This window comes from Plectropomus leopardus, chromosome 17, assembly GCF_026936395.1.
Source record: "Plectropomus leopardus strain MGB_pleo_1.0 chromosome 17, ASM2693639v1, whole genome shotgun sequence".
NCBI lineage: Eukaryota > Metazoa > Chordata > Actinopteri > Perciformes > Serranidae > Plectropomus > Plectropomus leopardus.
This window is the reverse complement of record NC_142192.1, coordinates 19,908,937-19,931,565: the sequence shown is the minus strand read 5'-3', so window position 1 is coordinate 19,931,565 and position 22,629 is coordinate 19,908,937. Positions and strand designations below refer to the sequence as shown.

The 22,629-nt window shown below is 38.9% G+C and overlaps 2 protein-coding genes across 2 annotated transcripts in view; one reads left to right on the top strand and one right to left on the bottom strand.

Annotated features, from left to right (window-relative positions):
* eepd1 (endonuclease/exonuclease/phosphatase family domain containing 1) overlaps positions 1–4,286 on the top strand; it is a 29,698-nt gene extending 25,412 nt beyond the window's left edge. Inside the window, exons 5-8 of the mRNA XM_042506842.2 lie at positions 1,119–1,253; positions 1,816–1,954; positions 2,798–2,992; positions 3,813–4,286. Coding sequence (XP_042362776.1) covers positions 1,119–1,253; positions 1,816–1,954; positions 2,798–2,992; positions 3,813–4,003 — 660 coding nt within the window. The 3' untranslated portion in view covers positions 4,004–4,286. The remainder of the gene's footprint in view (positions 1–1,118; positions 1,254–1,815; positions 1,955–2,797; positions 2,993–3,812) is intronic.
* A 4,632-nt stretch (positions 4,287–8,918) lies between these two features.
* On the bottom strand, positions 8,919–21,670 carry matcap2 (microtubule associated tyrosine carboxypeptidase 2). The gene is made up of 7 exons (XM_042506531.2): positions 21,399–21,670; positions 18,027–18,697; positions 15,486–15,629; positions 14,156–14,288; positions 13,348–13,653; positions 13,152–13,249; positions 8,919–11,120 (listed from the first exon to the last, which is right to left on the bottom strand). The coding sequence occupies exons 1-7, from the start codon at positions 21,421–21,423 to the stop codon at positions 10,962–10,964; spliced, it is 1,536 nt and encodes a 511-aa protein (XP_042362465.1). The 5' UTR covers positions 21,424–21,670; the 3' UTR covers positions 8,919–10,961.
* Between the last annotated feature and the right edge of the window lie 959 nt (positions 21,671–22,629).

Genomic DNA, 22,629 nt, shown 5'->3' with positions numbered 1-22,629 from the left:
CATGAGGAAAAAAGGCAATGACCAGCTTGGCAAGAAATGTCCCACTAATTGCGAGAAATTAGTAAAAGGTGACAGAGAAAGTGACCTAAAAAAAAGATTTAAAAAGGAGGTGGAGAATTATCAGAAAGTTATCAAACCATGCAAAAATGTCCAGAAAACAATATTCAGAATCATTGTAATTATATATTAAAAAATTCTGTCACAGAAAAAAAATAAATAAATAAAACAAATATATATATATGTATGTATGTGTATATGTGTATATGTATATATATATATATATATATGTATATATATATATATATATATATATTAATTTCTTCACTTTTTTACAGGACATTTTTGTGTTTTGTTTTTTTTAAACTTTTCTTTTTAATTCTTATTTTCAATTTGAAATACTTTGCCATGCCGACTGTGCAAGATAGGGTAGGAAGCAGGGAAAGGGCCATTGCCCCCTGTCCCACTTTATGCCCCTGACCTACATTCATTTGAAGTCGCAGATCGCTGTAACGTGGCTGGAGTGACGCCATCGCCACTTAGCCTCTAGGTCACTCTGAGCATCTTAAGTGTCCACTGCTGCAAAGGAACAGTTTCTCCACAGAGATCACTAAACGGTCATCTTATCTCAGTGGACATTTTGAGTTCACAAACTGTCTTTTTAATAAGCTCAAAATGCACTTTGATAACCGTGACTAAGCTTTGTTAGCTGAACTTTTATCTGTAATACAGCTCTCAGTCAGATATCAACATTTTGACAGAGCTAAGCTGTGATCAGGAAATATATGCAATATTTGCTTTTTAGTAAAAGTGCGGTTGTCCCGGTCGGATCTGAAGGATCGATATTGGGCCAGATCAACATTTTTTTTAATTGAATGGAATTGGCCCGATCCTTTGTTTACGTTTGCTATAAATAGCACCCTGTAACAGAAGATCACAGCGTCGTCTGTTATATTTCAGTAGAGAAATTGCACATTGATGGCCTAGTGATGGAGTGCATTATACATTAATAAGTGGTCATAAGATATTCATTAGTAATGATTTTGAGGCTTTATAATAGGGATAATAATACTTGTAGAAAAATAATATGACTCCATTTCCCATGATCCTTCTTTTCACAGGGAGTGAGCTACTCTGGCTTTCTGTGGGACGCCTCGTCTGGTATTGACCTGAAGGATGCTGCAGTCCTGGAGTCTCCTGTTGTCAATGGCAACGGACATCATACCCACCCTCGACTCTATCTGGCCCACTTTTCTGTAAGTTTTGATTGATTCCCAAAACTGGTGGGGTGTTTCCTCAAGACAAATGTCTTCAATAATAAAATCCAAGTATTTTATGTTAACGCCATATCTCAGGAACAGAAGGGGAGATATCTGGTCACATACTGCATTGGTGAAACTGATCTTGGGTGTTCACAGACACGGATGTAAATTGTTGGTACATCATGACTGTTTCACCGAGGCATGCAACTGTTAAGTGGTAATTCTAGTAGTTTTTCACAGGAGAATTCCAGTTTATTGAAACTTAAGTAGTATTTTTGTAGTTTTGGTGATCATTTTTAATAGATATGATAACATTAAACTCATCAAAATAATTGGAGATCTGGGAACACTTTGACATTACTAAAAAAGACAGGGCAAGAAACACATCAGTCAGGCAACCAGATGGGTGGCAAACAATCATTAAACTGTAGACAGGAACACATTTTTCAGCACACGGTAGTACATTAAAAAAGATAGCTCGATGCACTGTATATCCTGTGTTTTGTTATGTTGCCTGCTGGATTCTAACCATCAAATGTCTGACTTTGTCTATCAGGTTGGTGCATATGAGTTGACTGTGGTGAACGTTCACATGCAAGCCACGGCTACATCGGGAGAGTCCAATGGCAAGAACCACAACACAGATGAAGCCAGGTGTCCGCACCTTTCCCCTAGCATCCAGGAAACACTCAAAGGTCAGTCTATCAGGCTAGCTTGTGGATGTATAAAGAGAAGTGGATACAGCGTTAGAGGCGGGGCTCCATTCAGTCCAATGGATGTTGCCCTGTGGTGCATGAAGGCGAAAAACTTCTTGGGTATAGGAGAGGTTCCCAGGTACTCCACCCACTAATGAGTGCAAAGTTATTTTTAAAGTGGATTTTATATCATCTTAGATAATCTTTTAATCTTTGCACCTCTTGTCTGCACTTTTGCTATTTTTAATGATGATTTTAAGTTTTTTTTTAATCATTAAGTTATTAAATTTGATCTCTTTACTCTTTTATTGCAAATCTGTATCCTCTATTATGTGCCGTGTAGAGCACTTAGAATTGCACTGTTGTGTGAGATGTGCTCTACAAATTAAGCTGCTTGTCTTGCCATGCCTACAAAATCACCATGTATTAGTTTAGGCTCCTGCTAACTTGAATGTGGAGAAAATTATTATTTGTGCAGCTCTTCTAGACATCCAAAATGTTAATGTACCAAATGGACCCTTAAAAATGTATCCACTGATTTACAGATATCTCTTTCACAATGTAAGTCTATGGGAAAAAGTCCTTTTGGGCCCCATGGCATTACATGACGGAAATTGAAATTCCACGGTTTGGCCACTATTTCAAATTGGCGTCAAAGCCTGGTGCTGTTCCCAGAGTCTTAGGCTAGACCTGTAAAAGTCACCTCTTCATCACGTCACACCACGTGCATGACACAATGGATTGATTCACAGAATTTGGAGTGATAGATGAAAACGTTTCCTCCATCTCTGCATGAGGATGAATCATGAGACATTCATTTATTTTGCCATGTTTTTTTTGCAGGTGAGAAGGAGCTGGTGGTACTGGGAGATTTTGGCTCCCCTCCTCAGAGCTCAGAGCTGGACATACTGAGAAAAGAGAAGCTCTTTGCCCTGGTACCGTCCTCCCTGTTCACCAACATCAGCACCCGCTCACCACAGGGCACCCGCTGTCTGGACAACATCTGGCTGAGCCGCTCCCTCAAGAAGCTCTATTCTGGTAGGTGTGCTGTGCGGGTGGTTTTGGACAGACGTAGATCTGAATCAGAAATTTGAAGTTATTCATAACAGTCTCAAGTCAGTCAATCGAGACACATAATCCAAGATAATCAAAGTCAATTCTCAAGTTTTTTGAGACAAGTTAAATCTTGTGTCAAGTTCAAGTCAAGTTTTGAGGCAAAGCCAGTGGAAACAAGTTTAAGTCTTGAAAAGTCCATGTCAGGTCATGTGTCAAAGAAAATCAAGACAAGTCAAGTATCAAGCTAAAGTTAATTAAAAAAAAGTCTAAGTAAGGTCTCAAGTTATTCAAAACTCTTCCAAATTAAGTATTGATTTTTTTTAGATTACTCAAAGTCTCAAGTCAAACTCAGTGAAAAAATACATTGAGTCTAACATTATTTAGGATTAGTAACAGTTAAGTCTGAAAGCCTGTCAGAGCAAGTCTCAAGTCAAGTCTATAAAAAGCATATTGTAGGTCAAGATTTGAGTCTCTCAGGACTGTGAAAATTAAAATGGCAGGTTATCTGAATCATTTCAAAGCGAGGAGTTTTTTACATGACTGAAAGTCCCTTTAATGCCTATTCTCAGTAATAAAACATTCCTGGGATTTTAACAGTCAAAGATCGGGACGCGTGATTTAGTTTTTCATTTATGATGAAGACCAGTTGCAATAGCAGCTAATGCTTGAGTTTGTGATAGTGGGATGTCAGATAAAGCAGTTTTTCTTGGATCAAAGTTCTACCTCACTTTGTAAATCCATTGGTATATTATCTAATAATGTCTGCTGACTCCCCATCTCCTTTTGTCTTTAACTCCGTCAGGCCACTGCTCGGTAGTGCGAGAGGGCTTGACCAACCCCTGGATCCCAGACAACTGGTCATGGGGCGGTGTGGCGTCAGATCACTGCCCTGTGGTGGCTGAGTTTTATGCAGATGTACCCCAAAAGGAACTGAACCGGCCTGGTATGGCAGTGGTGGACAGAGGAGACATTATGCCCAAACATGAGCGGTGACAACATCCACAGTCACATTAAAGACAGCAGTGGATGACATCAGACTTTGTCCTGCCCGGATCCTGCTTTTTCTCGGTTAGCAGTGGAGCAAAAAGTTTCCTGATGAATGTGAATAAGTGCCAAGATTGCCTTTTGGGTTTCAATTTATCAATGTATTATAAATAATAACTGGTCATAGAGCCATAAAATGTTCTGATAATATATATATAATGTACTTTGAAAAGAAATGTGCCAAACATTTTCTATATGTGTATAAAATAAAGAGAAATTGATAGATGTTTCAGCTGTGTTTGACCTCTCATTAATGCAAATAAGTGCAGTCTGAATAACTCTGCAGAGGCTCTGCTGTGACGCTCATCTGTTCTGTCAATGGAGAGGATGATAACATCCCAGCTGTAGAGCTCATGCGGGCTGTACTCTTGAATTATGTAAGCCAGTCCTCTGTGTGCACGTGTGAGCTGCCATCATCCTCTGTGATGGAAATGAGGTGCCAGGGCAGAGTGCCATCAGACGACATTGCTGATGCCTCAACTGCTCATTTAGCCAGCTCCACAGTGAAGCTTTTAAGGAGGAAAAAGACAGAATTCAATCATTTCTCAGCTGCGCACTATAAAAACGTCTGTCCAAAGGTTGAAATCTGGCTATTGCTATTGAATTTTGCTGTTGGCTGATCCTAGCAGCAGGAGCCTGCTTTCATCACCAACAGAGCCCCCTGTTGCCACCCTCTTACCAACCGACTACTTTATGTGTGTGTGGGAAGGGGCAGGAAGGTGCTGTGGATCGAGAGGTAGCACGATTAGGACGTCGCTCCCAACTATGCTCATTTTTGAGACGATTTTTGTTTTGCATTGCAGGGCGGAGGCACTCAAACCAAAAGTGGGGGGATAAGTTACTCTTAACAGACATCACAGACCTGTTGCTCAAAGCAACAATAACCTTAATTATCCATAACTTTAAGCTTTAACAACCTTTAAACAAGTGAGTGATATGAAAAGTCATGTCCTGTCTAGTTGTCATTAATGAGAAAATTAGCTGTAAGAACCAAAACTGTTTGTACTGTAAAGATGGGGATTTTAACATGAGGGTCTAAGGGGATTTACTCACTTTTGGAGCCCGCCTCAAGTGGCCCTTCGAGCCTCTAAGGGGGCCACTTGGGCGCTATAGTCCCTCAGTTCTCACTGGCTCATTCACTCAGTTGGTTTGGGGTTATTTGATTAAATACAAATTAATTTGTGAATACACACAATCAGTCATGATTTATTTTACTTTCAGTGTCCAGTGGGTTATCAGAGCTTTGACATGAAAAACAGCTGCCTGCTGCCCATGCAGTACATATACCTGCCCTCAAGCTCCAGCACTTCAGGCAGATCACCATTGTTGCTTCCTTGCCCAAGCTTTCTAGCACTTCCTGCCTGTCAGCATCCTGTCCCTGCTCATAAAACCTGTCCATGATTGGTTACTCATGTGGCAGGTCATGGGCCCCCTAGTGGGTTACTCCAACAAGAGCCTGAAAACATCAACCACATTGTTTAAAAGTAATATTTGTATTCTGACATTGTCTGTCTGTCTCGTGGGACAGTGAAAACTAGAGTTTGACCATGTGAGGTTCTCTGCAGAGTAACAGAGCACCTACATGTTGGCCTGCAGGTCGAGGTTTTTGCTCCTCCTGTCTGGGTAGTACTAATCAAAAATTAGTTTCAACCTCTAAAATCCTAAATCCTCAGTGCAAATAATCAATGGGGAAGTGATGTAACACCTACCTGTCTAACCCCGATACAGAGAGCAGTTTCCTTTTCTTAAGTTGTCTTCCTGATTAAATTCCTGCCTGTCAAATAACTGTTTAATCACCATTGTGCAGTGTTTATTTACATAGTTGATAAGATATATGCAAGTGAATTACACTGATGAACTTGATTAACTTTCACAGTCATTTAGAAGCTGTGAACAGTACTGAGGGATGGAAACAACTGTGTTATCCTGCTTTTACTACTGATATCAGACCCATGGGCTCGCGACACAACATTCCTGCGTAAGTAAAACTGTTTTTTGGATTCGGTCTTTACGTTGTAGACCAAGCATTTAAAGCACAAAGAACACAGATAAGTTTCTCATTACTTTTTCCTCCATGTTTTTGAAAGAAATTGCACCAATTTGTGAAAGACATGTGAAAGCAGCACAAGAAAAGTGATGTCACTCTACTGAAAAAAAACTCAATTAACAGACCTAACAGAAAGAGACATGGGGCAAGATATACTGGATGATTGGACCAAATTAAACACAAAGGGGAGAACTACATGGACAATCACTTAAACTAACACAAAGAAACCCCAATCCCCCCCTTTGCTGTCACAGCTTTTGGTTTGGTCCGTGGGATGGCCTTCCGTACAAAGCCAGACTCCGCCTTTAGCCTGATCTTGAAGACTCCAACCAGGAAGTGAACACAGCTTCAGGTAACTTTTATTGTGTGGCTGTTGGCACGGCCATCAAAATGTTAGATTTTTAATACAGCAAGTAGATTTCCCTTTGAGTCTGAAGATTTATTTGAGTATTTTCGCTTTGATTTTATTCAGTCCTTGGTAGACGTCAATACCAGTTTTGTGCAGATACATAAAAACTGTAGATTCACGACAAAAACTGTGTGTATGCACAGAAGCACAAATGTGCACGGCGGCGGCACAGAAGCATAGCTACCACCCTCCAGTTCCCCCCAGGTAACAACGTGTACGTCTTTCTGCAAAACATAATTTATTATTTCTGATAAATATAATTAGGTAAAAAGCACAATATTTCACTCTGAAATCCAGTGGAGTAGATTTATAAAGTGGCATGAAAAGAGCAGGCTCAAGTAAAGTACAAGAACCTCAAATTCCTACTTAAGTACTGCACTTGAGTAAATATGCTTAGTTACATTTCACCACTGCCTATGAGTAGATGCACTGCACTGCCTCTCACCAACATCTAAAACACACAATTGATATATTTGAACATGTACCACATACAATGTAATGATGCAAAGCGAATAACTTTTGCCTACCTCACCGTGTATTTACGGTCTTAAATAAATCTTTAAAACATTTTGCTTACAACAATAAAACTTCATATGAAGCTCAGTTTACTGTAGTTAAACTTCATGTTGTGCATACCTATATTGACTAATGTATAGCCATAATTTCACAATACTCTTAAGATATGAACATATGAAAATAATATAATATGTAAAATACCTATTTTTGTTAAATATACAGTATGTATTTATATTGAACAGTATAGTTCAAATAACATGTAGTATGTGAATGCCTGTATCAATAATATTATCTTATGTATCTGAGAAACAGATCGGATGAAAGAAGGATATTTCTTCATATAAACATTCATAGTCCATTATTTATTATATACTTTATGCGTGTCCTGCTTTGCTTTGTTTGTGATTGCCTATGAAATGTGGGATTTCAGGATTGCTCTGGATTGTTTCTGCAGTTGTACATCACTTCTTGAAAATGCATTATGTACTACTGTCCTCTAGTGGGGACGTGGCTGCATTTCACAGTAACCACTTCAACTATTTCCTAATCTGACGAGCAAGACAGTCCTCTAAGTTTACGGTTGAATTTATTCACTCACAAAATCATGGAAATCACAGCCTCCCCTCGCCCCCGAAAAAAAACAAAACAATACATATTACACAAGAAAGAAAAGATAGTTCTGTAATCTAAATATTAAGACAGTAAACGTTGTGTATTTTCATGTGCCAAAACCTTTGAGTTGTAATCAAGGACTATTTTCACAGATGACATTTTGTGCACATTGAGTTCAACATACCAGCGCCAAGTGTAAAGAGGTGGGAGGGTGAAGCCTGTCTGCATGTGTGACTGCTGTGTACTGTAGACTGATACCCATTGTGCAACATGTCACTGCTTGTAGCTGTCAGTCACCACTCGGCCCTCAGAGGTTTCCAGTTTCCCAGTGAAACCAGACGCTGATGAATGGGAGGTGTGACACCTCTGGACAGGGTTTGGGGAGGCCAGCAGTGTGTGCTGGGACAGATTTGGTTTCTGCGGTCACTTAGATTGTGGGTCAAACTGTCCTCATTGATCTCTGTGCTGAGAAAAGCTCCAGCTACATAGCCTATATTCTGTTAGAATTATGAGCGCTGATATCAACTCGCATTAGGGTAATCCTTTTTTTTTTTTTAGTTTTTTTTTATCAAGTTGGTATTACACTGTGCTCATCCTTCAAAAATCCTAGAGAAGAATAAATGAAATGAGCACAGTGGAATCAGATGGTGGGGATTTTAAAGGCCCTATTGCCAACTTTCAGACTCAAACAGTAATGATAGATAATTTGTCAAAAATCTTTTAAGCTGTGCTCATCTGTATTTTTATATGACGAATTGATCAGATTTTGTCTGTAGTCTTAACACTTTGACACCCAAGCAATTTGGCTTGTTTTTCTTTTAAAAACATAGGAAGCAACAAAAGAAGAAATGACCCAAAAAATAGCAAGAATTAAGTAAAAACTACAAGAAAATTACCTTAATTTTTTTTAAAGGCAAGCAAGACTTGGAAAAAGTGCTTAAAAATTATAATTCTGTAAAATAATTAAATATGAAATTAAAATAATTATAAAAATAAAAATAATTTAATTTTTTTTGTCTTTTTTTAAAGACATTTTACCATAGCTTTTTAAAAAACATTTCCTAAATCTACTAATTTCCAAGTTTCTCACTGCCTTATTCTCGTCAATTTGAAACAAAACAGGGAATACATAAAATTAACACATTTAATTATCATTAAACACATTTTCAGTTTTGTTATGGAATAATATTTTTTATGTCTCCCCACCATTGCACACCAACATACATAGAAACAGACACTTTTTTAAAAAATAATTTGGGAGATACAAAGCACACAACACATTTTCAGTTAGACCACTTTATTTGAAGATTCTATCTATGAATATCACAAAAAGTCATTCAAATACAAAACAGGAATGCCATGTTATTCAACTGTACCATTTGACAGGTCTTTGAAGAGCAGAGCAGCATATATGCTCTCAATTATTAATTATTATTTGTATTAACAGCACAAAAACTCATCACAGTAAGACCACGAGGCATTTGGGTTGTTTTGTAAAACATAAGTATATCATAAATTACACCAACGCTAGTAACTACTCATATCAGTGCAGCTGAAAAGGTAGATCGAAGATAACAAAGTGCAAATAGTCAAACAGGGCTTCAAGTCACTGCACTTGCCACAAGGGTTTAATGAGGAGCTCACCTTCAAAATATACAGCCGCATTACATGTGACTTTCACGCTTCAGGGACAGTTTCTTCTCTCAGCAAATGTGGAACAATGCTGACGGGCTCAGTTGTAATTAGCAGGCCTCTGCGTGACAACGCTGATGAAGCACTCACACGTTATCTGTCCATCTCTTTCTAAAAAGACCATCCTGCTTCTACTGTCTTTCTCTCAAGCAACAACTCCCCTTTTTAATGCCAAACATCCGTACTACAAAAATAGTAACCCTATGTGGTATCTAGAGGAATGAGTTTTTTTTTTTCCTAAAGAGACAAATATAAAACACTAGGTTAAGTACACTTAGATCACAGGTGCAGAAAGAATCCTTAAATAAGAACTAGATCAATAAGTTTTTTGATGGCTTTTACTAAAATTAACTATGTTCATGCACAGGTCCTCAAGAAATTAAGCATTCAAGTGGTCCCTAAGATTGTCGCTGTCTGGTTGAAATCTCCTCTGAGGCAGCATTTAGATAGGAGCCTGACTTTATTGCCATGCAGAATGAAACCTATATCTACTCAGGGACGTGAGGCTTGTGCTCGTGGCACTCGATGTAAACAATAATGGCGTCCTTCTCGGCTGAGCGGTAACGTTAGCTTGCTCAGTGAGGCTAGGTGAGCCAGCAGTAGATGCACGCTTCCTTCTGCACAGTTATACAGTTGATGGGTGTAGTTCTGTGGAAAGAAAATATTTCCTACGTGAAACTGCTCACAACAAGGTCTGTGGATTATCTTGAGTAACCGTGTCATGATTTCTGGAAAGAGACATTGTTGTTGAGTTTTAAAAATGTATATTTTTTTGGCGCCTTGGGCACCATAAGCCGAGTTTCATCTAGTTCCATTGCATTTGAGAGAGGGTAGAGGGTATTTCCAAAACTCAGCAATTCACACCCGAAGTACCTCACACCTGAAAAGCACTACAGGTAAGAGGAAAATTATGTATTTTTGATTTTGGGGTGAACTTTCCCTTTATGGTGTGTCTGAAGTAAACTAGCAACAGTCACGTTACATAGTTTATGACAAAACACTGATAGGTGTATTATTGCCTAACTGTCAAAGATAACCTGAATTGTCCATATAAGCCTAAAAAAAATCAACAATCAGTCAGGCTCTAATTTAGGTCATCATGGGATATTAAAACTCTCTCTTTTAAAACCATGCTTATGTAGATGCGGGGAAGCTTTTTATGAAAATCCTCTTAAATCTAAGGCTGGGTATCAAACCACAAACTGAACTTAATATCAGAAATTGTAAAGTAAAAAAATGGCACCAAGTGCTTGGTAATTGTTATAGAAAATCCTTTTCAAATTCATGTTTGTATCAATACATCAGTCCAAGTGTTGTATTGGCACTGGCAAAGAAAATGAACTACAACCAGTCTTAAACACAGAACACACAGAAATTATTCTCGAGGTGATCCCTACTGTGTCACTGGAGAAATGACAATAACAGATTTTTAATTCAAAACCAACATGAGATCAAACTAATGTATCTGTCTAACACAAGTCTACACTACATGCAATACAGCGTGCTGCACAAATCACACACTCTGCTACCGTGCTTGATGGTGGTGTTGAGGCATGCAGGTTGTGGCTGGCAGTGGTGTGACAGGTTTTCTTCAGGTGTAAACAGGTTTGTGCAGGGGCCGTAGAGTGGGCTTAAATAATGGTTTTGAGCTCTTCATCAGTCAGCTCGTTGACCGCCATGATTTTCACCAGCTGCTCGGCATACTTCGCCTGGTCCTGCATGAAGTGTGGGATGCGCACGTTCTCCATCTGAGCCAGCGATTTCAGGCGGTCCACGTCCTCAAATGACACCTGAGCCCAAAAAAAACAGAAACAGAATTTACAACATGCTACTCAAAGAGTGTCCCAGGGATGACGTTTTTCTGTAGGCCAACCTAAAGGCTAACGTCACCCTGGCTCCCTCGTCAAAAGGCCTATGGGAATTTTCCACTGGATTTTGGTTTACTGTTGAAAATAAACTCTTTGGTATGCAAATGTTTATGATAGATGCTAGTAACACCTTTCAATTCAAAATAAAATGAATTAGTGAAAATGTAAACATGAGTGATAACCTTGATTGTCAGACGCTGCTCTGTATTCTGCCCTAAAATGACTGGTGCTGTTAAAAACACATTACTTCTGACATCAGATCCAACATCTACAGCTGGAATGTGCACCTTGTTTAATCATTAGTGCGTTCAGCTCCTCTGAAGCAGAAGAACATGGTCTGTCCTCTCGTTAGAGAGGTTATTATATAAGCCTCGCTCAGCCCTCTCATTCACTTTACTCTATATCTGAACTGTAACCATCAAGTGTAAACTTTTAATTCATGTGACTGAATGTCACAAATGGTTACTTTACTATAGTGTCGTAGAAGCATGGCAGAGAGGAGATATTGTAAGAAACATGATGTCACTAACAGGAACTCCAAGGAAGGAAAAGAGCTTTTAATGGTAACATAACTGACTGGGAAGTCAGATAAACAATGTATGCTACTTCCTAAAGAACAGTGTCAGCACAACAATGAGGCTGAACCTGCTACTCTGATACAGAGCAACCATCATTGCTGCTGTATGTTGGAGCTGAGGACATCCTAGAAGACGCTGTTCAAATAGCAGCCTCTTGTTAATGAGTGCATCCAGAAAAGAGAAGTGGTTTTGGCTCGGGAAGTAGAGTGGTCATTTACTAATCGGAGGATCGGTGGTTTGATCCCCGGTCAACACGTCAAAGTGTCCTTGGGGAAAGATACTCAACCCCAACTTGCTGTGAGTTTGCGTGTGAGTGTTTATCTGATGAACACCTTGTATGGTAGCCTTGGCCACCAACAAATGAATGGTATTTGTGTTGGAAAGCAGTTTGACTGGTTGATAAGACTGGAAAAGTGCTGTATAAACATAGACCTCTTCTATAAAGTGCCTGGCAGTGGAGGGTATCAGAAGGTTCGCTATAAGTATTTACCACTTTGTTGGCTGTTTTGTGTGGTGGAAAAGGGGATTTGTTCAGGAGTGAGGGTAAAGCCCATCCATACCAAACATTTTTGACAAGACAAAATTGTTTTACAAGGGAGACAAGAACATTGCAGGGAGAAGTTGCGGCGGTGTGAACTGGCCAATTTCACCTCAACTCAAGTGAGTGTTGATGGTGTCGCCTGTTTGTCAAATCACCAGTGGCTGGTTTTAGAATATGAGGCACGTCACCCATTTTAACAGCTGATCACCCTTTAGCTTAGTCAGTGGGTCTAGACAGTTTTTCAGCACATAGTGTGTTTGCTTGCTGTGGAATTTTCTGACAGCATGGTCTCATTTATATCCCATTCACATTGGCTGCAGATGCGCCTGTTGACATCCATTCTCTGATGGTAGCTTGGCTAGTTTTTGCATGATCTCTAGCCAATAAGTGGTCTACAGTATTTTAACGTCACCTTTAAGTACTGGCTCAGCTTGCTTGAAATTTCAACTGAGGTGGTACCAAAAGAAGTACCAGGTGTGGTTCACAACTTAGCTAATTGACAACTAAAAGAAAGTAAGTCGAGTTGATTAACGCCGTGTTGCACTATGTGGTGAAAATGCAGCATACATGTCAGGACTTCACTGTACTTGCAAATAAGTGAACTCAAACTGACTTTTTAATCACACCACAATACATTTGACAGAAATCTGCAAGGGTCTGCAAGTCCAGAGTGTGGACATTTAGAATCAGCCAGTGACTGATTGAAGATGGGACAGTAGTGGCCGAGAGGAGCAGCCACCAGCTTGATTCAAGTTGGCAACAACAGCACTGAAACATCTAGTAAAAAGACTCATTAACTAACACCACCAGATGGAGATAGTTGAACTGTCTCACCTTTCCCAGAGCCATCAGCAGTGGGAAGTTGATCTTGTCTCTGTATCTCAGGATCTTCAGGATACCATCCAGGTAAACCTGGTCTTTACTGAAGCACCCTGCAATGTGAGAGGTGAGAAAAGACGACCATTAAACATTGGCTAACAGTTGAATATATCTGCAGACTATCTTTGAATTGTAAACCCTATCTAGTGACCTGGCTGTGCTGTATCGATTTGACCCCTCTTGGCTCGGACGCAGTAGTCCCAGCGGGTGCTGGGGTCCTGAACAAAGCGCCCGAGATTGTGGAAGAGCTGGGAGAAGGACATGTGGCTGGCCTGGTAGACAGTGTAGTAGAGCAGGGCAGCACGCCACAGTGTGGGGTCTTTCCTGAACAGGACACTGTGGATGCTGGCCAGGCCCTCCTCTGTGGGGTTCAGAGGCTTCAGGTTGTGCTTCCTCCGGCCCACGCTGTTGCTCCATGGCTGATGGCAGTTATTGATGCCACGGAAATAATGTGTGCCTGGCGGACAGAGACAATGACTATTTACACGCTTATATTTAAGCTCATAATCAAGTCAACTTTATTACAAGCAACCATAATTAGATCCATGAAATCTATTAATACAGTGCATCAATACTAGTAACAGTCTTAAAGTAGAGTGAATTCTGGATGACAAATTAGACCTGTGATTTGAGAGGTTAATGTCTTATAATTAACTTTATTACAGTGAAATTTAAATGATTTTACATTTTGCGGGTGACCTCCTGGAGGCAAATTTCTGATTCCTAGGATCCCTCTGATTGGCTGGTACTTGTTATCTTCATTGGTTGGATTGGTTTGGTTCAGGGCAAAGTGGGATTGGTTAGGGTTAGGTTAAAAATGTCAAGGTAAGCTAAGCAGAGGTAAGAATGGTGGACTAGGGCAGGCCATTCCCTCGCCATCTGAGGAAATGCAAATTTGCCTCCAGGAGCTGCACATTAGTTGTAAAACATCAGCCCTGTATGGGAGCTACTGTACCCACCAATTTCATGCCTCAGCATCCCTTCCAGCCAGTGCTCTCGGGCTGTGGAGATGTTGATGGTCAGTGTGGGTCTGCTGTTAACCACCGTCATGGAGGCTCTAGACAGGAGGTCGTCTGTCACCTGGACTACAATCTATCAACAGAATAATCGCTCAATGTTAATTCTTAGGTTCTTATTTTTTTGTGTGTATAATCCTTTAACCTCATCACGTAATGGATGGATGGAATTTCTAACTTTGACGCAGTACCTTTGAAAAAATCGATTATTGGTACCATTTTCAATACCACTGGGAAAAACTGACATTGAGGGCATAAAAGTCAAACTATTTCTGAAAAGATAAAAACAACAAGGCTATAGCATGAGAACAACGACTTCCTTTCTCTTGGTTAGTACCACAGGACAGCAGAACGACTGTAGTAAAGATTAACAAAAAAGGAGTTCTAGTAAGTGCAGCTGGTAAAAGAAAATGAGTTTTATAACCATTTCAAATATTAAGAATCAACATGTATTGATAAATCAAATTTTTTGACATCACTATTCAGACATAATGACGACAAAAAGACTCATTGATCAGCAAAATTATTGCACGGTGTTAGTCATGGCACTTGTGTTAATTCCTTAAAATTCCCCAGTTGGAGCTATAGGCTGCCCCATCCTCAAATATGTCGGCAGGGACCCGCACAGACATGGGCAGATGACAAAACTGATCCTTGTAGCTACACAGATACTGAAAACCACTGATGCTTTATATTGTTTAAATACATTCTTCTATCAACTTTAGCTGGGTCCAGAAATGCAAAATCAAGTGAGATTTTGGGTTGGTTTCTCCTTTAAAACTAATCACTCCTTTGCATTCTCTATCCTCTATATAGTATGTCTAAACCCATTAGGACTTTATAAAGCACACACAAGGTGTGTTTATGGTGTAATGTGTTCAGTGGAACATTAATAACTTGATGATGTAACATGTATTTGTTGATGGTTACATAAACACAGCTCCGCACAAGCAAACTGCGGGAAGACTTCAGTGAAGTGGTGGCTTTTTACAAGGTCTTACATTTCCCTGGAGCTCATTCAGTTTGATGCCCTGCTGTGTCCTGCTCTGCAGTGATGATGTACAAATCTGCTATGACACAGACTGCAGAGCGCAGCCACAAAAAATACCAGGCTTTAAATTAAACATCATTTGAACAACTTTTACACTGTATGTAATATGCCTTACAGTGGCATTGTGTTGAATCAAGTGAAAAATAAAATATGCCAAGCCATGAGAGTGTATGTAGAAATCAATGAATCGCCATTATCAGATAGGCCTGAGTCGTCTCTTACCTCCCCCATGCAGCCTTCCTTCTCCATGTATTTCTTGACGTTGTGCCAGACGCGACTTTTGGTGAGAAGGTTGCCCCCAGTGGCCTGCTCAAACTTCTCATAGCTGCCATATCGCTGCAGAGCAAGCTCCATGATGTGCACTGCCTGCAAGTGATGAGAAATTCATAATGTATAAGCTGCCTGCAACTAATGACCTCTTCTGTTACTGATGCTTTGGATGTGCAGTACTTGGCAACCAGGAAATAACTGATACATTAACAAAAAGAAGAAGAAAAAAAACAAAGGTGAATAGTACAATAACGAAGTGAAGAAATTACAACTAATATACATTTCATCTTATAGGGTTTCCCAAGGTTCTATACTTGGTCCTGGTCCAGTCTCTTTTTCAACTGATACGCTCCTGTTAGGTCTCAGATTTAACAAACAAAAAAAACAACAACCCCCCCCCCAAAAAAAACGAAGAACACAATATCCCCAAGGATGATACCGATATTGAGATTTTTGAGTTAAAAAAAATCATTAAAACATATCAGGGGAGAGTATTTTTTTTTTTTAAGAAAAAAAAACTTGATATGGATCACATAGATTTAAAAAAAAAAACCAAAAACAAACCAACTGACCTAGACACAGCAGGACATCTTAGTAGTAAAATAAAATTGTCAGTGTTTTCTGGTGGACAAACTAAATCATGAAGACACTCTTTCTAAATGACCTCAAAACTAGTTTGGCATTTCTGTTCTGCAGTTTCTTAGTCAACTTATATAATGATGTGTGTATATCTAAAAGAAGCTGGCCAATTAATCTCGACTGACAATAAATTGACAGTGGGGCCATCACAAATAAAGGACAGATGATGATGCTTGGCACCAAAAAACCTTAAAAAGGATGTTGAGGAGGCAGGTCAACAGTCAAGAGTGATTACAATAATAATAATAATGATAAGCCATTTCTTGACAAAAAAAAATCTGTTTTATCTTTAAATAAAGTGGTTTCTAGATGAAGTGCTTACAACCTGTCTAATCATCTGACTGCTCATGGTTATAGTCTTGCTTCACATTGAATTAATTCATGCTGAATATGAATTCGTGTTGTAAGCTGCTCCACATTTCCATAAATTCTCACACTAATAAGTACTAATGTTTTCCATTTCCCCAACAAATGCCATAAATAAATATCATACTGTAAGATAAATGTGACTCAAGTGACAGTCCCCTTTTAAACTTAAAAATAGAGAAAGAAAACATGACAAACTAGGCCAGACTCCTGGGAAAAAAAGAAAAGAATAAAAAGCACGAGCATCCTCCGCTGGATCATTTTACACCATTTCCTGTTGAAGTCACTCGCTCTTTCTTTGTCTTGTTGTCTGTGTACTTGTGTTACCAATAGGACCTGCAACAGAACACCACTGGACTGTTTTCCTGTTTACTAGAAACACATTTGATCTCATACCCTTTGGCATGTATTTGTGGAGTGAGTTGACGGAATTTGAGTTCCTGATTTTGAAAACACCGTGTATGATTCTTCCACAGCTTCACTGTTGCTCATCAAACGTGTACTCATACTGTTAATGTTGATTTAAGACACTAACTGGGGCAGCTTTTAATGAGTCCTCCAGTGTTTGCTAAACAAAGTCTTGTGCATTTGTATCCTGAACTAATACATCCTACTGACTTTCCACTCTCACTTCGGCAACAGACTCACTGCATCAGCTCTGGTCGGGCCTGAGGCTGAACAGCATTGGCAGCAAGTCTCTCTGATCACAGTATCCAGCTTGACTGCTGGCATGTGGAGGTTGCTGATCTCAAACCAGCAAGCTCAGCACCAGCCTCAGGCACTATAGACATTGTTGTAGATGTGAAGAACAACATGTCAGTGCTCTGGGCCAGTAATTGGACTTTTGCACTTACTGTGAAGATGTGCTTTGTTTTTCAGCATCATTATACTGTACATTGAATCAGTACTTCTGATACAGCGCTACAGATGCTCGTGGAACACTGCGAAAATCATCAGTCCTGCTTTTGATTTCGATGATTGAAAATGCACGCTCATTTCCATTGATCTTCGATTTAGAATTGATATTGTGACACCCCTGGATCTGACGGTGATATTTAATTACTGGTCACTTGGGGGCCAAACTTAACAAGATGTTGCAGTTGAAGTCCAATACTTTCTCTCCTTTTAGCTCTGTTTTGGCCTGCACCAACTTTAGACATTAGCTGCTACAGAGATGCTTTAGTTTATGTTGTCAGACTTGACAACATATATTCTAAATGGGTCCCTTTGTATTTCCTGTTGGAATATTTGTTATTGCAGTAGCTGTATGCTCCTTGGTAGCTGACAGGAAGTGAACAGGGCCCAAAGTCTTTCCACAGCAACAGAATAGCAATGAAAAAGTCTATAGTAGTTACGAGGCGTGAACACATCCCAAATGATCATGCATCTGCCCAACACTGCCCAAAAACACATTATTAGGAATTCAACAAATTAAAAACAATAATAACAATGATGATTCAATTGTTCCAGACACGAACAAACTCTTACTTGTGTCAGGAAGCGATCTGAGGCGTTGTTATGCCGTGCCAAAACCAGAGGAGAGACTGGGTTGCTGTACTCAAACTGAGGATTATAGTTGAAGTCAGACTTGAAAAACTTGGCCTTTTCTTTCTCAACATTAGATGGCTTGATGGCTGTGAGGATGCAGAGCTTCTTTGCGTTTTCCACTTCCCGCGTGAGCGCTGCTTTGTGCAGTGAGGGAAGTTTAGTGCGAGGGGAGCTGGGGATGCCCATCTTTCTGAGCTGTGGAGCTGTGCGAGGCGTTAGGCCCATGGTGCTACCCACCACTGCAATGTTTCGTGCTGGTTTAGAGAGATTGGAGTTCCCTGAGAGAACACGATTTGTCTGTGCAGGTTTACCGCCACCTTCTGGAGCACGCAACTTTTTAGGAGCCATCCCTGGGCGGTTTCTTCTACTAAATGTGGCGCCACATTTCACTGACGTTTTTGGCCTCTTGTATGGGGACTGTTTGGGACTCTTCTTCTCCTCCTCCTCGGCCTGCAGCAGGACATTGTAGCTGCTGGAGGCGGTGCTGAAAAGGTCTTTGAGGACACTGGAAGAAATCTTCTCCAGGTATACTTGGCTTGGACTCAGTGCCTTATCAGCAGAGTTTAAGATGTACTTTTTGGACATTTCTACTTCTGGCCAGTGGAGTCTTTCTGAAAGAAGTAAGATAAGAGACCAGTGAGGGAGGATAGTGAATCTGTTAGGATCACCTTCACGTGCAGGCCTCAAGATAGCTTGATAGAGTAATCCTCTTATCAAGGCCTGATAAAATTAGATCTATTCCAAATCCAAGATAGAAAAAAAAGATACCTGATACCACAACTTGTAAACAATGTAATAATGTGTTTTTACAGCGCCGTAAGCAATGTAAATGTATTTTCCCGCGTTTTTTTTTTCTTTTTTCCGTTAACCAAAGGGTTTCCATAGTCGTGGAAAACCTGGAAAAGTCATGAAATTTCAAAATCACATTTTTCAGGCCTGGAAAAGTCATGGAATTAGTAAAAATTATTAAATGTTTTGGAAAAATCATATATATTGTGTATAATAAATTTAACTACATTAATGTAACATTACAGTGAATTTATTTTCTGTAGCTGTAATATAGCTCTAATATATGTTGAGGTGTGACAACGTTTTGGTTATGTTTTTGTTTATTTGTTCATCAAGAAAGTTTCTTCATTTTTTCCCTGTGCTCCATCACTCCCTTCATGTGTGCCAGTTAGGCATTTCAAATAATTTATAAAGCAGGGTAGGTGCACACAACTTTTAATGGCTGTATTTTGTATTATTTTAAAGCTATACAGCTATTTTTAAAGAAAACATACCCTCCAAAGGTGTAGCATGTTTTTTTAAAAAATGGCATTTTATTGTGTAATTTAAAAAAAAAAATCAATTTTATTTATTTTTTCAGTTTTGTTGCCTTTGTTTAGAAATCATAAACATTTTTTTTTCTTTTTGGCGATTTTTAACTTAAAAATAAAAGAGTTAAACAGGTTTGGAAGGAGTACTTTTTAAAAAAATTTTTAGGTGATTTTTATAGAAAACTAAGTGTATTTCTTTAAAATGATACCATTTATCATAGCCAGAAACTGTAAAAACATAAATTATTTGTCCTGTGGGATGCTGATATTACATTTGAATAATAATGATGTGATCTGACTCAAGTAAACCTCACTCAGTTTCATGAGTCAGTATTCTGCTATCACAGAGGAAATTATTCCTGTCTCCAGTGACTGGCAGTAAAGCACAGGAGTCAGAGTGCAGGGCTTTGCAATTTCCAGTAAGGTGACCTGGATCACCATCAGTAAGAGCAGGCTGTCTGTTCGGACAGGAGCACTGAGGCGGAATACATGCAACCACAGAGAGACAGCGCAAACTAATGACCTCGGCAGCACAGTACTGATTGGAAGAAGGACAAGGACAAATTGGAGCTTCATTGGCTTGCTCAGCCACCAAATCAAATACTGTTACCTAACACATCAGCTGGCATCTCATCAGTTAGATTCACCTGATATAATAAGCTACTATCACATTATACTGGAGGCAATGATGCAACCAACACAAATATCCTTTCTAATGCATACTGGGGGTATGTTAATTTAAGAAACTTTGATGTTAAGTGTGAAATCAAATTTCTGACAGCAAACACAGTCCTAAACTGAACCTGATCATAGTTCAACTGCACATCAAAATAAATCAATGCACATGATCTCCATCACCATTTATCCAAATAGCAAAGCACTATTGATTTAAAGCACATGATTAGCAATAATGAGCATGAGTCAGCACTGAGTCATCTCCCGACAAATCTGACACAAGCCTTTTCACAAACACAAGTGTAGATTTCTTGCAATGGGGGATGGTGGCGGGGGCACAGAGGTCAGGTCCCTCTATATTTAAATTATGCATTTATCCTTCTCAATAAAAACATGATAGTAGAGGACTTTTTCTTTGACATCATTTAAGATGTTAACACTGTAAATGTATATCGAAATGCACAAATTGGCACATATAAAATAACTAAAAGGGAGAAAAATAACTCCAACTCCATTTCATATTGTAGGATAAAATAAGTTAACAATTTAGGAACTGAGCAAATTGGCCTGACTTCTTTAAACAACATAAAAATAACGAAATGAGGAACAGATATGACCCCAAAATTTGTAGTTACAAAAAAAAAGTTACATGAAAATTGCCTGAAATTTAACAAAAAAGGAAAAGTAAAGAACAAAAATGGAAATTACCTTTAAAAAAAGTGATAAAATAATATATGAAGATATTTCTGTAACATCATTTCAATTATATTATTCAATTATATTATTCTGTGTAGTTCTCTTTACATTTTTCCCTATTTGTTTTAAACAAATTTCTAATTTTTTTTTCAATTTTTAAAAAAACTTTTATTTATTTCTTGCTTTTTTTGTCATTCCTTGCCAATATGCACATTGCCTTTTCCCCTCATGTTTTCAAAAGAAATCAAAGCAATTTGCTCAGGTTTCAAAGATTTAAATACTACTAAAAAGGCATCTTAATGCTGCCCAAGAAAACTAACGTAGCCAAGAGCCAGGTTTCAAATGTTTAAGCACTATAAAGACCAACACGGATTATATAACAAAATAATATCATACGTAAACAATAATATGTTTATTAGTTTCATAATAGCTTACTGGAGCTCATAATTCAATTTAGCTTCTTGTTTTGACTAAGCTATCACTTAGAAGAACAACCAATGCTAGGCTATACAACGTTGTAAATACTGTTAAGTTACCGTTAATACAATTATTATAATGTTGTAAATCATTAAGTAATTGAGCTCCTACCTACAGTCACATGTAAATAATACAGAAACATTACCTGTTACTTTTATTGACTCCAGCATCCTCTGTTAAGCTCTCTGTAAACCTAGAAAACCACAGTGGTCTTCGAAGAATATTACTTACAAAGTAGCTAAATTAGCCGGCTAATGTTGCCCAAATACAAACCCAACGACTAAAACGAGTTGGCTATAGCTCCAACGTATTACACACGCAGTAATATATGAATATATTTATAGCAATTTAATGGCTATAGCTGAGCAGAAGCGTCCCACCTACACTGAGACCCAGCCAAACTGACAAGAGAGGGTCGGGCTGTCTGTGTGGTAAGCTCTGCACGGACTGATCTGTTTCCATGGTTTCGTTGGTAACTACGCAATGCGTGTGGGTGGTCATGGGAAATGAAGTCCCTCTGAATATAGAGCGATACACATTTCAGAAGAATAAAAGATCGATGTTAAATGGTCGTTGATTCACACACAATTTGCAATTCAGCAGTAATATATTGTCAGTGGGTTTTATGTATTTAATTTCGCGCTCCTATTATTCAAATTCAGACATCCGTTGTGATCAGTCGCCATGATATATAGTATATCTAATTTTGAGCACTGGGGAGGAAGTTGGGGTTTTTTGAGTTGGCTTAGGGAAGGGGTCTGTACCTATTTTACATATCCCCAGAGCCCCCAAACCTGCAAGTGGGTTTGAAAAAAATGTTTTCCTTAAAAATCTGGAGAGGATCATTTCCCCACTCAGGGAGTCTCAAGTAAAAATATTTGTAGGGTCACGATAAAAAAAAGCCCCACCCCATCCACCCCTTACTCTGATAAGTAGGCTACAAGCCCTTATGACAGGCATGTCCAAAGCCTGGATGGAAGGCCAAATGTGGTCCACAGGCCTACTTGAAACAGCTGTGTCATAACTTTCAAAATATGCCCCTTCACACAATATTGATTAATAATTGGTATGAGCAAGTTAAGAAAAAAAGGCCCAAAAATTAACAAGAAATTATTTTTAGTACAAAAAAAATTCCTGATTCTAGAAAAAGAAAAAACGTGAAAAACAAACAAACAAACAAAAAACAACAGCAAGAAATCAACAAACACAGGAATTATGTGGGGGAAAAGCTTACAAATATAACAATGATTCTGCAATATACTTTTTAAAAAAATAAATCGTTTTCTAAATCTTCTTTATCTTGCAATTTGCAGAACATTTCTTGATTTTCTTTATCAGTTTAAATGGCTATTAAAGGCGTCTGAAAGCAGCACAAA